The sequence below is a fragment of the Choloepus didactylus genome, chromosome 6 (genome assembly GCF_015220235.1).
Source record: "Choloepus didactylus isolate mChoDid1 chromosome 6, mChoDid1.pri, whole genome shotgun sequence".
Taxonomy (NCBI): domain Eukaryota; kingdom Metazoa; phylum Chordata; class Mammalia; order Pilosa; family Megalonychidae; genus Choloepus; species Choloepus didactylus.
Genome location: NC_051312.1, coordinates 58074484 through 58089848, shown reverse-complemented (window position 1 = coordinate 58089848; position 15365 = coordinate 58074484). Strand labels below are relative to the sequence as shown.

The window sequence follows — 15365 nt, the reverse complement described above, 5'->3', positions numbered from 1 at the left end:
GAAACTGACCTTCAGAATAAATTCATCAAACTAATCAGATGCCTAGATACCAATAAAAATCACAAAGCGTACTAAAACATGGAAAGACAGGACCCAGTCAAAGGAACAAGTTGAGGTGATGGCTAAAGAGATAAAGGATATTAACATGACACTGAGTGAGCACTAAGAAGAATTTGAAAAAATACAATGAAAAATAACATCTTAGGAAATGAAAAGACACAATAGAAGAAATAAAATATACACTAGAGATATACTATAGCAGATTTGAAGAGGAAGAGGATCAGCAAGCTAGAAGACAGAGCATCTGAATTGGAACAGACAACAGACAGAGAAAAGAAGGAAGAATTTGGTCTTAAGGAAATGACTGACAACATGAAGCACACAAACAGATGTATCACACGTGTTCCATAAGAAAAAGAGAAAAGGGCCAGAAAATCTCTGAGGAAACAATGGCTAAAAATTTCCCAACCCTTCAAAAAGACAAATATGCAAATCCAGGAAGCCCAATGTACTCCAAACAGTATAAATGTGAATAAACCCATCCCAAGACACACACTAATCAGACTAAATTGATATCAACTTAAAACCCTTGTAGCTCCCAAGAATGGCCAAAGTAGGACATGGAAAAAGGTAATGTTTCAGCAATTGCCCCTCCTCAATAGCAAATCAATATTTTTTGAGGATGGAAAAGTCCCCTTTAAGTATTATAGATAAATACATGTGCACATGAATCATGGTTGCTTAGGCCTTTGAAAAAATATTGTATTGAATAAGCCCTAGAAGAAAGGTATTTATGTTTTAATGTAGAAGTTTGTTTTTATATATAGCATAGAAGCAAAAGAGAAAAAAAATGAGGGAGAGAGAGGAAAAAGTAGGCTAGCTCCAAAGCAAGAGAGAGGAATTTAACTGTCCTGAGAAATTTATAAGGACCCAGGCTACAGAACTGTGGCTAGATCCACATGTATGGGAAGATCAGGATAAAACTGTCTTTGGAATAATTGGCAAAACCAAACAAGCTGCTGAGGCTGAGACCTAATAACCTAATAGGGAAGGAGTTTTCCAGGAGAGTGTAACCTCCAACATCTGATTTTAGGATTAGCAATGCCCCAGTTCTTGGAGTGTCTGACTATAGCAGTGTTTCAAGTTGACTACATAAAAATCTTTTACAGGAAGTTATATTTGTTTCTAAAAAGGAAGAATCTGTCTTACTAATTTTGGGGTAAAGGGAAGAAATGTAGGTGTACTGTATTATCTCTTCATTGTTTGCTTTTGAAGTTTGGAGATGGCGGGATGGTCAGCATACACTTTTGGAGGAAAAACCCTCTTCAGTGATTAAAGTCAAAAATTGAGATAATTGCATAAAATATATTGATTCAGATTTCAAGATGAGAAGTTTTTCAAATCTTTATGGGAAATAGTTAAAAATAAAGTGAGTGCCAGATATTTCATTAAAACAGCAAACAAAAATATCACCAAAGCACACAATATATCAATCAACAAAGATTTAACATCTCTGCAAAATTCTTTATGCTTCTTCCCCAACTGTAGTTCTCATTAAGATAAGAGAGTTCAAATGATGAAGCTCGATTTCGGGAGACATCAGTTACCCACAAAAATACAGTTGTGTTCATTAGACTCTGCTTACCAAGGCAGGAAGGTAAAACTAGATATTTTGTTATTTTCTGCTTAATCCTCAGCTATTGACTGTGGCAAGAAAATCATACCTAAATCTACGTCCACTCTAGGAAGGATGTGAAAGAGAAGGTGGGCGGAAATTTAATTCCTGTACTACTCACATTCAGTGTGTCTCTGTTTCATTTTGGAGCCACTTTGCATGGTCCTATGGATTCATTAAAGAATGCACAAGCAGATTATGTACCTAGATGATCAGCAAGTTCCAGGCTGAAAAAGTCTTTCTAACACTGTGTCCCAGAGTTAACTAGTTTAAATATGGTTCTGACTGGTGGTTCTTTTTGGTTAAAATAGTCTACTCACAAACACAGCCAAGTGAATTTGGGCTTTCTACCAGATGCATTCATACTGAAGATGTTTGGAGGCAATTCTTCAATGTAATTTGCAAGGCCAGGAGGTGCCAGAACTTAAGCAATAGGCAAAGCCACTCAGGTAAAGGGTAAAAGTGCTGATTTGTTCTGACTTCCATAATTTTTGTGCAATTCCATGTTATGGAAGTAGGCAGTAGAGGCCTATAAAGGAACTTGCAGGAATAAGAACACACCAATCAAATTATAAAGCCCTGATGGATTTTATATTTTAAGAAGTCACTGTCATGGAAAAAGCACTAGACTTGAAACCAGGAAATTTGGGTCCTCATCTAAGCAAATCATATCAAAGATCTGGGTCTCAGTGTCCTCATCTTTAAAATGAGAACATGATACCACTGGCAGGAACAGGGGTAGGCAAAGCAGTTTCAGGTTAAATCCTGACTGCCTTTACTTGCTATATATTTTGGGGTTTCCTCTTAAGATTTTGTTTAATGAGTAGATTCTAATGCTAAAATAAGTTTGATGTCTTTCAGCTGGAAGATGTTCCCTAAGGTCTCTTCTATTCTAAAATTCTAATACTCTAAGCAAGAATAACCAGTAGTTATATTTAATTCTTGTCCAATTGTTTGTTTAATTATTGTTACCCAGCACATTTTATTACTTGCATAACTCTTTATTTTGAAAACTGCTCCATATCAACCCCATCAATCAAGGTTTCTTAGATTGACTCCATGGATGGGCTTTGGGGAGTCTATGAAATGTCTAAACACACATGCGCAACTTTGTGGATGGGGGAATATAGAAGGAGAGTCCAAAATTTTCATCAGATTCTCACAGGTTAAATGAAAGCAGTAGGAACAGAAGCCATCCCCTACTCAATGGGAGCCAAAAAAGTCTAGATCTCAAGCAGACACATAGTGAGAAGAATCCAAATAGAATTCTGTAAGCTATATAAGAAATATAACTTCCCCAACCCCTCTTACAACTACATTCCCTCCAACATTATATTATTACATTGCCTGAACATACCATAATATTGTGGGATGGGGAGCAGGGAAGGGTTTTAGTGATGGTACAATATCCCCTGTTAATCATAAATTTTCTGATATTTGAAAGCATCCAAGGTCAAATTCTTTGGCTCTCCATGCCAAACACCGTGACTCTGATATGTTTTTACTAGATAGAAAGAACCATCTATTCTCTACATTTTCAATCTGTAAACCTGTTAACCTGGAGGTCTAGATGGCTCGTGGTGATGGAGGTAAATGTTTTTAAAAAGATGCATTCTAAACTAATTAACTAATAAGAACAAGAGTGAAGAAAACCATACATGTTTGGCTATTAAAAAATATCTTGCCTTGAAGGACTTAGATGATGACTAGGGAAGACTTCAAGATTTCTGAGTGCATTTTTCATTCTATTTTATATTGAGTATTTGTGTGATTATTAACATTAACCCAATAGCAGGCATTTCCATCATCTTTTAAGTCCTGAATTCAGATGGGAATAACCTGATGGGAGAAATGGAGCCCTGGTCTGAGGCAATATGCATGGACTGAGGACTGAGATGAAATATCAAGTGTCAGAGAGAAGTCTCCAGACAATTTGAACCAAGGAATTATACATAGACTTTCATTCCCCAGGCAGGGCAAACTGGATCCTGGGGATGTGTACCCGTGATCCATTTGCGTAGGAAGACAAGGCTTCTTTCATAAACTGGTTGCTAACTCAGTCACTGTGCACCAAGAAGGAAAACAATGGAGCATGGAAAACAAGACAGACAAAATACATTAATTTCACTAGAACTGGAAGTTGATTCAAATTATTGTAAGAATTCTTGGAATTTAACACTTTCACTCTTCTTTCGTTTCAGATGCTGCACAACAAACATGTCATGGTCCGCGTGGGAGGAGGATGGGAAACTTTTACTGGGTATTTGTTGAAACACGACCCCTGCCGAATGCTACAGATCTCTCGTGTAGATGGCAAAACATCCCCCATCCAAAGCAAATCTCCAACACTTAAGGACATGAATCCAGATAATTACCTGGTAGTCTCTGCCAGTTATAAGGCTAAGAAGGAGATTAAGTGAAACAAGTTGATCACTACAAGGGGACTCTCATAATGGCCTGTATCCACTTCTCCAGTGTAGTCAGTTTAGTTCATATGCTCTGAAAACTATTTTGGAAAAAGGTGTCACAGAGAGAAAAATGTCATCATATTGAAAGATATTCAAAGAGTAGCACTATATTTTTAATGCTTTTGTAGAAAACGACCTATTCAAATAAATTCTAAACTCAATTTACATTAGACAAGTTGTAGACAAATTATTACTTCTCAATATTTGAATATTTAGAACACAAAAACAATATTAGGAATACAAGTCTAGCTAAAAGTTGTTATTAGCAGAAAATATTTAAGATTTACAGTTAAGTCAACAGAAAGTGCCTGCTTTATGTCTACAGAGTAAAAGCACCCCAGACATTTTTATAATTGTAGGATTTTTAAGCTAATTTTTTTTTAAAGTGACAATTAGTGTGATAATGTGCTACTAAAAAAACCCAACAATACTATAAATAAGTATAGAGGATTACAACATTAAGACTTTACTGGAAAGGCCACTTCAGAAAAGTTTACATTCACTTGGAAGATTGCCTTAAAGTTTATCTCTTATCTATGACCAAATATCTGGGGTACTTTTGGAAGTTTTTAGTATACCCCCTTAGAGAATTGCTTGTGAATTGTTTCACACTTTCCTAAGCACGTGGCTGTGTTTAGAACAATTTAGTGTAATTCACACATATAAGCTAACATACATTTATATTTTGACAGAGTAAATTGTAAAGTCAACTATTCGACTTCATATTATTTTAAAGCATTTTCTTATTAAAATATCTCTTTAGTTAATTCTACTTTGCTATGCTATCTAGTAAAGTAAGTTCACTGTAGCCAATGACGTTACAGACTTATGTATACCCTTAAATACCTGGGACAGGGCTGTTTTCTGCCAATAAATGGCAAAATATTGTTCTCGCTGATATAAGAATTAAAAGGATAAATTTAAATTTTTTTTTTTTTTTTTTTTTTTTTTTTACCTATTTCTGTGTCAATGTCTCATTCTGAAATAAAGTTGATCTTCAAATGGCAGCTTTCTCTGAGAGTGTTGGGAGGTTAGATTATGGTTACCAGAACCTCTTCACTTTGGGCAGTTGGGTGATGGTGGTGTTTATTTTAGCAGTGGTCCTAGAATTTAACATAGTAGTTTCTAATAAGCACAGGCTGCATTTATTTGCCATTTTCTCTTTTTTTCAACAACAACAAAAATAACTCTTTTGCCCCAAAAATTCAGGGAGGAGGTATCTCAGTTCATCACATGACCAATTTATTCAAAGTATACATAACCTGTTAATTGGGAAGTTTGTAAACTGCAATGTCCTTCACCACAGGCATTGTATAATTTAGTGGTACTGGAAGTGATGGTAATCAGTGAAACTCAAAAAAAAAAAAATCTATGTAGGGAAAAAAACACCTTAAACAGAAAATAATTTAAAATACAGACATTGAGTAATCTGATCTTTATTTTACAAAACTGTTGTTAATACTGACTGTATTAGGGTTCTCCAGAGAAACAGAACTGAGAGAGAGAGAGAGAGAGAGAGAGAGAGAGAGAGACAGATTTATTATGGGAATTGCTCATATGGCCTTGGGCATTGGCAAATCCAAATTTCATCGGGCAGGATGCAAGTCAGAAATTTGATGAAGGTGATGAAGAATTCCTGAGAAGAAACTGGCTGTACAGGATGAAATTCTGCTTTCTGACTGCTGAACTCATCAGTTCTCCCTTTAAGGCCTCCAACCAATTGGATGGTGTTTTAGTCTGCTATACTGCCAAAATGCAATATACCATAAGATGGGAATTTATTTGTTTACAAGGCTTACAGTTCTGAGTCCATGAAAATGTCCAAATCTAGGCATCATAAAGACGATATCTACTTCCTGATGACAGGCTGTTGGCTATCCTGGACAACTCTGTCAGATGGCAAGGCACATGGCAGTGTCTGCTGGTCTCTCTGTTTTTGTTTCCGGGTTTTGTTGCTTCTAGCTTCTGGCTTCAGTGGCTTCCTCTCTATTTCTATGGCTTTCTCTCTCAGCTTCTGTGTCTTTCTCTGTTTTTCTCTGAATTTCATCCTCTTATAAAGGACTCCAGTAAGAAGATTAAGACCCACCCTGAATTGGGTGGGTCACATTTTAGCTTAAGATCCTACTCATCAAAGATCCTACTTACTATGGATTCACACCCACAGGAATGGGTTAAATTTAAGAACATAATTTTCTGGGGTCCATAAAGCTGCCAAACTATCACATTTTACCCTCTGAACCCCCTAAAGACATGTTTTTTTTCCCATAGGCAAAATATATACATTCCATCACAATATCCTAAAGCCTTAAATCATTTCAGTAACGATATTAAGTACAAAGTCTCATCAAAATCAGTTACATGTGTGGTCTGCACAATTCCCTTCTGGCTGTGGACCTGTGAAACTTGGACCAAGTTATCTGCTTCTAATATACAAAGGAGAGACAGTCAGAGAGGAAACATTCCAATTGCCACAGGGAGGAAAGGAAAACGGGTCATGGGTCCCAATCAGTTCTGAAACCCTGTAAGGCATACTTCATTAGGTTTCAAGGTCTGACAGTCATCTATAAAATGATGCTTTGTTCTCCACACTTGATGTAGCAGCAACCCCACCCTTTCCAAGGACTTGCACAGTGGCCATGTTCTCAGCCCCACCCTCCTCAAGCATCAGGGTGGTGGCTAGACTCTCTGCAATCTCTGGGGCACAGGCTCAAACCCCACAGAAGTGTGGGGTGGTGACCAGACTCTCCCTAGTCCCCCAGGAATTTGCTCCACCCTCTCTGAAGTCTGGGGGAGCATCACTCTTCCTGAACAAGCCCTCTTTAAGTGCTGGGGCACACCCACCCTTTTCACATACATAGGTGGGTCCACTCTCCTGGCCCAAGGTGTCTTTGCTCCAGACCTCAACTTCCAAGGTTCTGCCTTTGAATTCATTTTTCCTTCCATCTGTCCCTTTTAGTCTAGGCTGGCAGTGGTGATGTTCATACAGATCTCACAAAAAACTTCTCACTCTTGCACACAGCACACACAGTCCCAAGTGTCAGACAGTAAGTAGGCCTTTCCACAAATCATTTCTGGCTAACTGCATTTCCAATCCTGACTTGCACTGAAATGGCTGACTGGGAGCTATGTTCAGTTAAACCCTCACAAGAAGCATTATTCTCTGGGGATTCATTTTATAGACACTCAGAAGTTTCTAACCCATGGATTTTTGGTTTCTTTGTACCCAGGAGTTCATTTCTCAGCTTATCCTTTTCCTCTTGCATTTTACTATAAGCTGCAAGAAGCCAGGCTGCACTTTCCAGAGTTAGTTTGGAAATCTCCTCAGATAAATATCCATGCTTGTCACTTTCAAATTCTGCCTTCCATCTGACATCAGGACTCAATTTTGCCAAATTCTCTGCCACTTGAAAACAAGGATCACCTTTCTTCCATTTGGCAATGACGTTCAACATTTCTGTCCAGGGCCACCTCGGAAGTACCTTTAGCAGCCATATGTCTACCAACAGTCTTCTCAAAGCAAACTAGACCTTTTCTATCAAGCACCTCAGAGTTCTTCCAGAATTTTCCCCTTATCCATTTACAAGCCATTCCAGTACTTTTGGTATTTGCAATCTCAGCACTCCACTTCCGTGGAACCAAAATCTGTTTCAGTTTTCTAGGCTGCCAAAATGCAATATACCATAAAATGGATTGGCCTTTCACTATGGAAATTAGTTTATATGCTTACAGTTCTGGGGCTGTGAAAATGTCCAAATCTAGTCATCATTAAGATGACACCTTCTTCCTGAGAAGGCTGCCAGCAATCCTGGACTCCTCTGTCAGATGGCAAGGCATATGGTGGCATCTGCTGGTCTCTCTCTTTGCTTTCAGGTTTCATTGCTTCCAGCTTCTGGCTTCAGTGGCTTCCTCTCATTTCTGTGGCTCTCTCTCTCAGCTTCTGTGTCTTTCTCTCTGGGTCTTTCTCTGAATTTTATCCTCTTATAAAGAACTCCAGTAAGAAGATTAAGAGCCCCCTGAATGGGGTGGGTCACAATTTAAGAGACCTACCTCACCAAAGATCCTACTTACAATGGGTCATTTTGCTCATTGGGCAGCAAATCCATGTTTTGTCCAGTTCTCAATTGCTGACCCAGATGGGAGCAAAGGGTTGTAAAGAGTCCATCTGCTTGAAGTTCTTGAGCTCCAGCTGGACAAACTAGTCTTTGTGGCCACCTAACCTGGTTCGTCTAGAGACTTGGAGACTGGGCTTGTCCTGCCTGGCTGGCGTTCCAGGCTTGTTGGTACTTCAACATGTTAAAGGGAGAAAGAGTTCCAAGACCACACATCAAATTGGATGTGTATGTTATTAAGTCAGAAGTGAACTGGGAGGAAAGAAAAAAAAAAAAAAAAAAAAAAAAAAGAGTCTTTTGGACCTGATTTGAGGCCTAAGGGCCTAAGGTCCTGCCTTCAGATGGTTCCCCTTGCTCTAACAACTTTTCCATCTAAAAGAGGGTTGGAGTCCCTCAAATTGGGGTTTGAGTCCCCTAAAAATAAGGGTTTGAGTCCCTGAATGTATAAGTACACCTTGTATTTTACATATATATATACATATATATATATATATACATGAAAGCATATGTAGTTACTGATGTATGATTGATTGTTAAATGCAGAACTTGGGTGTCATTAATAATTAGTGTTGTTAACATTAATAAGCTAGTATTACAGAATTATTGATATGGGGAATACTAATACTATTCCTGAACATAGCCCATTGGGCTGTGTTCTAAAGATATAGAGTGAATTTGTTTATGCACCTATGAAGAAGCAGAGAATGATGGTTCATTACTGTAACACTAGCTTGCCTATGCTTTAGAGGCAGAAAAGAAATAGCTTAAAAATTGAACAATGGATAAAGATATTTCACAGCAGTTAGTTCTATTCTGTAAAGGAAAGAAGAAATGGGATGAATTAATGTATGTTGAATATTTTATTTGCCTTTCCCAACAAGCTGTACAATTAAGAAATGGTAATATCTTACCTTTGATGTCAGGAAAAACTCAAATAGAAGTATAAAAACTGTCTTCCCTGATTCTAATCCAGAGGACCCAACAGACCCTGTATTAAGCCTCCCACCCACTTCTCTGCCTCCACCTGACAACCAAGGAGCTGGAGAATCAGGAGGGGAAGAAATATCTTTCTCCCCTCTCATCTCCTTCTCCCACTGCACCCTTTTCTCCCCTTTTGCATCCATCTCCCTCCTTTTCTTTGCCACTTCTTCCCCCTGTACTTTCTCCTTCAACTTTGTATCTTCTGCTACCCAAATTTTTAAAAATCACAAACAGGAATGGTCTCCCCCTCACATACCTGGTAGGGTACCCAGTCTGGCCAGGATAGCTCTCTAAAACCAGCAGCAAAGCCACCAGAAAAAAACTGCTTTCCCTTTGATAACTACCAGCAGGAACAGACAAAACAAGGGAGACTGAGATTTGTACAATTGGAAAAACAGCAATCCTCTTTATAGAGAAGGCCCTAGGAGAATGCAAAGTTTAATCCCTTCTATATTTGCAGCCTATAATTCTAGTTGGGCAGATATAAAAGCTTTAATAAATACACTAATCATGGGAGATAAAAGGAGGATGGTAATAGAGAAAGCAAAACAAGAAGCAGATAGAATACAAGGTGAATAATCCAGCAATCTAGTACACACCAGAGCACATTTAACTCTACCAATAACAGACCCAGGGTGGGACCCAAATGATAGTGGTGACAGAGACAAACTGGAACATTATAAAGACTGTATTAAAGTGGGCATACAAAATGGAGTTCCTAGACCCAGAAATTTGCAAAAAGTTCAACAAGCAGTACAAGGGCCTACAGAAAACTCCTCAAGAAACAATCTGAAGCAGAGGATCAATATATGGAGAGACAACCAGCCCTTACTGGAGCAATTATCAACTAATGATGAACAAGACCTTCAAAATAGGAAAAAGTAAGACCTGAGGCCTACCTCATGGAACCAAAGAAGTCCCTAGAAAACTGGAGACTGACCAAGTACATATTGCAAAGAAAAAGGGCATTGGAAGACGGACTGCCCCAGTTCCCCTCAGGGGAAGAGTTGGAGGGAAACAGGGCAACTGAAATTCCACATGCCCTGATGAGATAGCAAGATAGTGATTTCCAAAGAGGCCCTGGGGCTCTACTAAAGGAGATCTCACTCTTCTCCATCTCCCACCAGGAGCCTCCGTGACTATGCAGGAGGGAAAACAACTAATTGACTTTCTTTTTGATACAGGAGTCACATGTTCAGTGCTAAACAAAAAAATCTAATGTGATTTCTAACTGATTAGTTGCTAAAACAGGAGTATCCAGTAAAAGCACATGGAAGCCTGTTTCTATAACCTCTAGATTGTTTAATCAGAACCAAAAATTTAAACACAGTTTCCTGTATATGCCCAAATGTCCAGTCCTCTTGTTAGGAAGAGACTTATTAACTGAACTCAATGCTCAAATAACTTTTTCCCCCAGAATATTTATCAATAGAAATGTCTCCCAGACAGGCCTGGGCTCTACAAGCTGCATTGATGTTCACAGAAGGAGATGAAGATGCTATCCCTATCCCAGATCTTGAGAGCTGTAAACCCTGAGGTTTGGGCAAATGAGAAGCTGGGACAAGCAAAGACTGCAAAAATAATTCTGGTAAAATTTTGACAACCAGGTACCTTGAGAAAAGTTTAACAATATTCCCTCAAGCTAGAAGCTAGAGAAGGAATTGCTCCACTAATTGAAACCTTTCTAAAACATCAATTAAAACAGCCTTGTCAATCCCCTTATAATACACCAATATGCCAGTTAGGAAAGCCAATGAGATAAGTAGATATTGATTTGTACAGGATATCTGAGCTATCAGTCAAATCACAGAAGGAATACAACTTGTAGTTCCCAACCCCTATACTTTGCTCATGACCTTATCAGAAGACCATGGCTAGTTCACTGTCTTAGACCTAAAAGATGCCTTTTATTGTGTATTTCTTGATTCAAAATTTCAAGAACTCTTGCTTTCAAGTGGGAAAATCACACTACTAAAATAAAACAACAGTATTGTTGGACTGTATGATGGTTAGGTTCTTGTGTCAACTTGGCCAGGTGATGGTGTCCAGGTGTCTGGTCAAGCAAGCACTAGCCTAACCATTACTGCAAGGACATTTGTGGCTGGTTAATAAACCAGGCTAGTTTATTAAATCATCAGTCAGCTGGCTGCAGCTATAACTGATTATATCCACGAAGGGTGTGTCTTCTGCAATGAGAGAATTCAATCAGCTGGATTTAATCCAATCAGTTGAAGACTTTTAAGTGAGAAAGGTAGAGGACCTTCACTTCTTCAGCTAGCCAATGAAGCATTTCCTGAGGAGTTCATTGAACATCTTCATTGGAGTTGCCGGTTTGCTGCCTGCTCTTTGGAATTTGGACTCGTGCATACCCACAGTTGCATGAGACACTTTTACAAAATCTTATATTTATAGATATCTCTTATTGATTCTGTTTCCCTAGAGAACCCAGACTGTCCTACCCCAAGGATTCAAAAATGCCCTGACAGGGGAAGCATTAGCTAGAGATTTAAGGGAATTACAGCTCCAAGAGGGAATATTATTATAGTACATAGAAGAATCTTAATTGCAAGTTATACTAAAGAAGCCTCTAATAAAAATACTAAACAGACTCTAAGCTTTCTGGCTGACAGTGCTATAAAGCTTCTAAGAAAAAAGCCCAAATTTCACAGCCATCAATAAAAAACTTAAGATTTAAATGATCAATAGAACAAAGAGATTTACTGCCTAATAGCAAAGAAGCTTTAGCCAGAATAGCAGAACCAGTCAATAAAAGACAACTTTGAGGATTCTTAGGAATGGCAGGGTTTTGTAGAATCTGTATTCTTAACTTTGGACTTACAGCAAAACCATTACAAAGCTCTTAAAGGACCTGAACAAGAACCCCTAGAATGGACTGCCAGATGTAAAAAGGCCTTTCAAGAAATAAAGAAAAACACGATTAACAGCCCCTGCCTTAGGATTTCCCAACCCCAGAAAGCCATTTGACTTGTTTATTCATGAAAGGCAAGGGATTGGATTAGGTGTACTCACAAAAAACTTGGGAAATACTAAACGTTCTGTGGCTTATTTCTCAAAAAGGCTAGATTATCACCACACAAGGATGGCCAGTAAGAGCTGTAGCAGCCACCTGTGATAGTCTCCAAGAAGCCAAAAAATTTTCTTTAGAATAGCCCACTGCTGTAAACACATCTCACTGTGTGTTGCCCTTATTAGAACAAAAAGGCAGATATTGCCTCACTACTGGCCAATTGAGTATCAAACCATTTTATTAGACCATCTAAATGTTGTCCTAAATGCCTCCTTGTGTTTAAAACCAGCTACCCTTTTTCCCATTGGGAAAGAAGAACCCATACATGATTGTATACAAATAATTGATGAAATCTATTCCTGACGATGGGAACTGATTCATCAGCCTTTAGAATACCCAGTCATCGAAACGTATACAAACGGCAGCAGCTTTATAGACCAAGGACTATGAAAAGCAGGTTATACAACTGTATCTCTACAAGTAGTACTAGAAAGTGGAGCTCTTTTACCTGCATGGGCATGACTTATTTTCACCTGCATGGGCAGAACTTATTGCATTCACTGGAGCCCTACATTTAGCAGAAAACCAATGAGTAAATATAAATACTGACTCTAATTATGCCTTCAACATAGTAAATGTTCATGGAGTCATGGAGCGATTTGGAAAGAAAGAGGACTTTTAACCTCTGTAAAAAAAAAGATCTAACATGCACATATAATTTTAGCTTAAAGAAAGTAGTATAGCCACACAAAGGGGATACTGAATCTATAAAAGGAAATCAAAAAGCAGGTTTAAAAGCTAAAGTAGCAGCTAAATAAAAATTCTGAACACACCACTAATACAGTCTCTTACACCAGATGTTGGAAAATTCCACTCTTAATATGGGCCTTCATAGACAGCATATCAGGCAAGCCATTTTGTAACATTCTGTGGCCACTGAATCCTGTTAAAACCTCCCTTCCCCAGTTGTACACATTCCAATCCGTAAAAGGAAAAAAAATCCACAATTCAATTCTCCATTGGCTCAACACCATTCCTCCTCAATGCCCACCCCGGCCATCCCTCAGGACCAAAAGCCATTTGACTCATCAACTACACCCCCGTCCATCCTTGCCAACTCCCACCCCTAGGAGCATAGCTTAAATACAGCTCTCCCTTTCCCTTGGTGGGGCTGAAGCTTTACTTCAGACCCCTGCCTTGCTGATGCATGAATAAGCTTTCCTGCCTGAAGTCGACTGGTCTCTGTGCCCTCTGTGACTGTGTGCCTGAAATCCCTAACACCAGATATGGAATTAAAAGACTTTACACCTCACAACTAGACTTATGATTTACTCAGAGCAAATGAATGGGGTTTTGCTATAGATGAAACAGATACTAAGTATCAACCCAAGTGTCCCTATGATCAAACAGAGGAAGGATGGATCATTAACAAAGATGGGGTAAATTTTATCCCTGGATATCTAATGGAAAGAGTTCTCACTTATTTACATCACAGCACTCACAATGGAAGAGATATTACCTATCAATGGCTAAAAAACTAGATAATAGGGCCCCCAAAATGCAAAGAACTATTCATAAAGTAAGACAAAATTGTTTCACTTGTGCTAAAAATAATCCCATCTTTTTTATAGAATTTGGTTTCCTAACTTTGGACTTATAGCAAGGCCATGATACAAAGATGGGACCCTCACCTCCAATAAAGGGCATGCAAGCAAGAGTTGTTACTCCCATTGAAGACTGGCAAGTAAATTTCACTGTTATGCCTAAAACATGTGGAAGTTACAAACATCTTCTCTTTGTTGAGCTTACAAAAATTACAGGATGCGTAGTAGCTTTTCCTTGTAGAACAGAACTACCAAAGTAGCTAAAACACTTCTAAGGGAATTAATCCCATGGTTTGGGCTCCCATTTTCAATAGAGAATGACAATGGGGGGACTTTTGTATCAAAAATACCACAAGAATTGTCGGGAGCTCTGGGCATATGCTGGAAGCTACGTGCTTCCTGGGGACCAAAAAAGGAACTATACTTTAAAAAAGACATTGACTGAACTCTGTCAAGAAGCAAACTTAACATGGAATAAAGTGTTCCTAGTGGCTCAAATGTGGGTAAAAGTAGCACCCAGAAGCAAGCTCCTTTTGAACACCTTCAAAATGGTATATAGGAGAACATTTCTAAAACAAGATGATATATGTTCCTGGTCCAAACAAGTCCAGGAATTAGAAACAATAAAACGTTTTCAGTCCTTAGGGCCCAGAGTGGAAGCTATCACTAAGTATGCTTCAGACAGACTCTCTTTTCCTACAGATGTACCATTACATCATTTCTTGCCTGAGGAGTGGGTTCTCTTAAAAGAATGGAGATACCAACACCCCATAGATCAATGAAATGCACAAAGAGAAGGTCCATACAAAATTTTATTAACCACACACTCCTCGGTTAAACTTGTGGGTATAAAACCTTGGATACATCATTCTAGAATAAAAATAGTGCTTCCTAATCAAATTTCTCTTCCTAGGCCTCTTCACAGGGAGACCACCTGGAATGAGCTCACAAAAACTACCAAGAGAAGAGAAGAACCTAACATTCCACAGACAATCAAGTATCGATGCAAACCCCTTAAAGACTTGAAATACATCTTCAAATGAACAGATAAGAATAATAACAGTAACAGATCTGATAATTCTAGTTGAACAATATTGATTGATGCATATAAAATATAAAATAGGTTTACTTGTGATAAGTGAATATATACATACTTAAGTTATAAATTAACAAGATACATATCTAAGTTTATAAATATATATTTCTGGTATTATATATTAACTTTATGTCCATATTATAATAAAGCACAAGACATTACATTTTTACAATGAGCACAATCTAACGCTAATTCTATGAACCAACCCAATTGTTGGGTATGTGGACAGTTGCCCATATCTAGTGTCTCTGTATATCACCTCTCCAAAGAACTGATTGGATAGAACTAAAAAAGTTTATTTAAAAAACCAAGAACAAACTGGGGTCCTAGAAACTGCAGATATCACAAATGCTGATCATATAAGACAGCCAATTGGCCTAAAGGCCCCAAGGCCCCAAGTGTCC

At 38.4% G+C, this 15365-nt stretch overlaps 1 protein-coding gene across 4 annotated transcripts in view; it reads left to right on the top strand.

Annotated features, from left to right (window-relative positions):
* Positions 1-5150, top strand: part of GAS2 (growth arrest specific 2) — a 147887-nt gene extending 142737 nt beyond the window's left edge. For 3 of the 4 annotated variants that reach the window (XM_037841073.1, XM_037841071.1, XM_037841072.1), the window contains one exon: positions 3877-5150. In XM_037841073.1, coding sequence (XP_037697001.1) covers positions 3877-4095 — 219 coding nt within the window. In that variant the 3' untranslated portion in view covers positions 4096-5150. The remainder of the gene's footprint in view (positions 1-3876) is intronic. The other variant, XR_005217529.1, reaches the window with a different exon arrangement.
* Positions 5151-15365: the final 10215 nt, after the last annotated feature.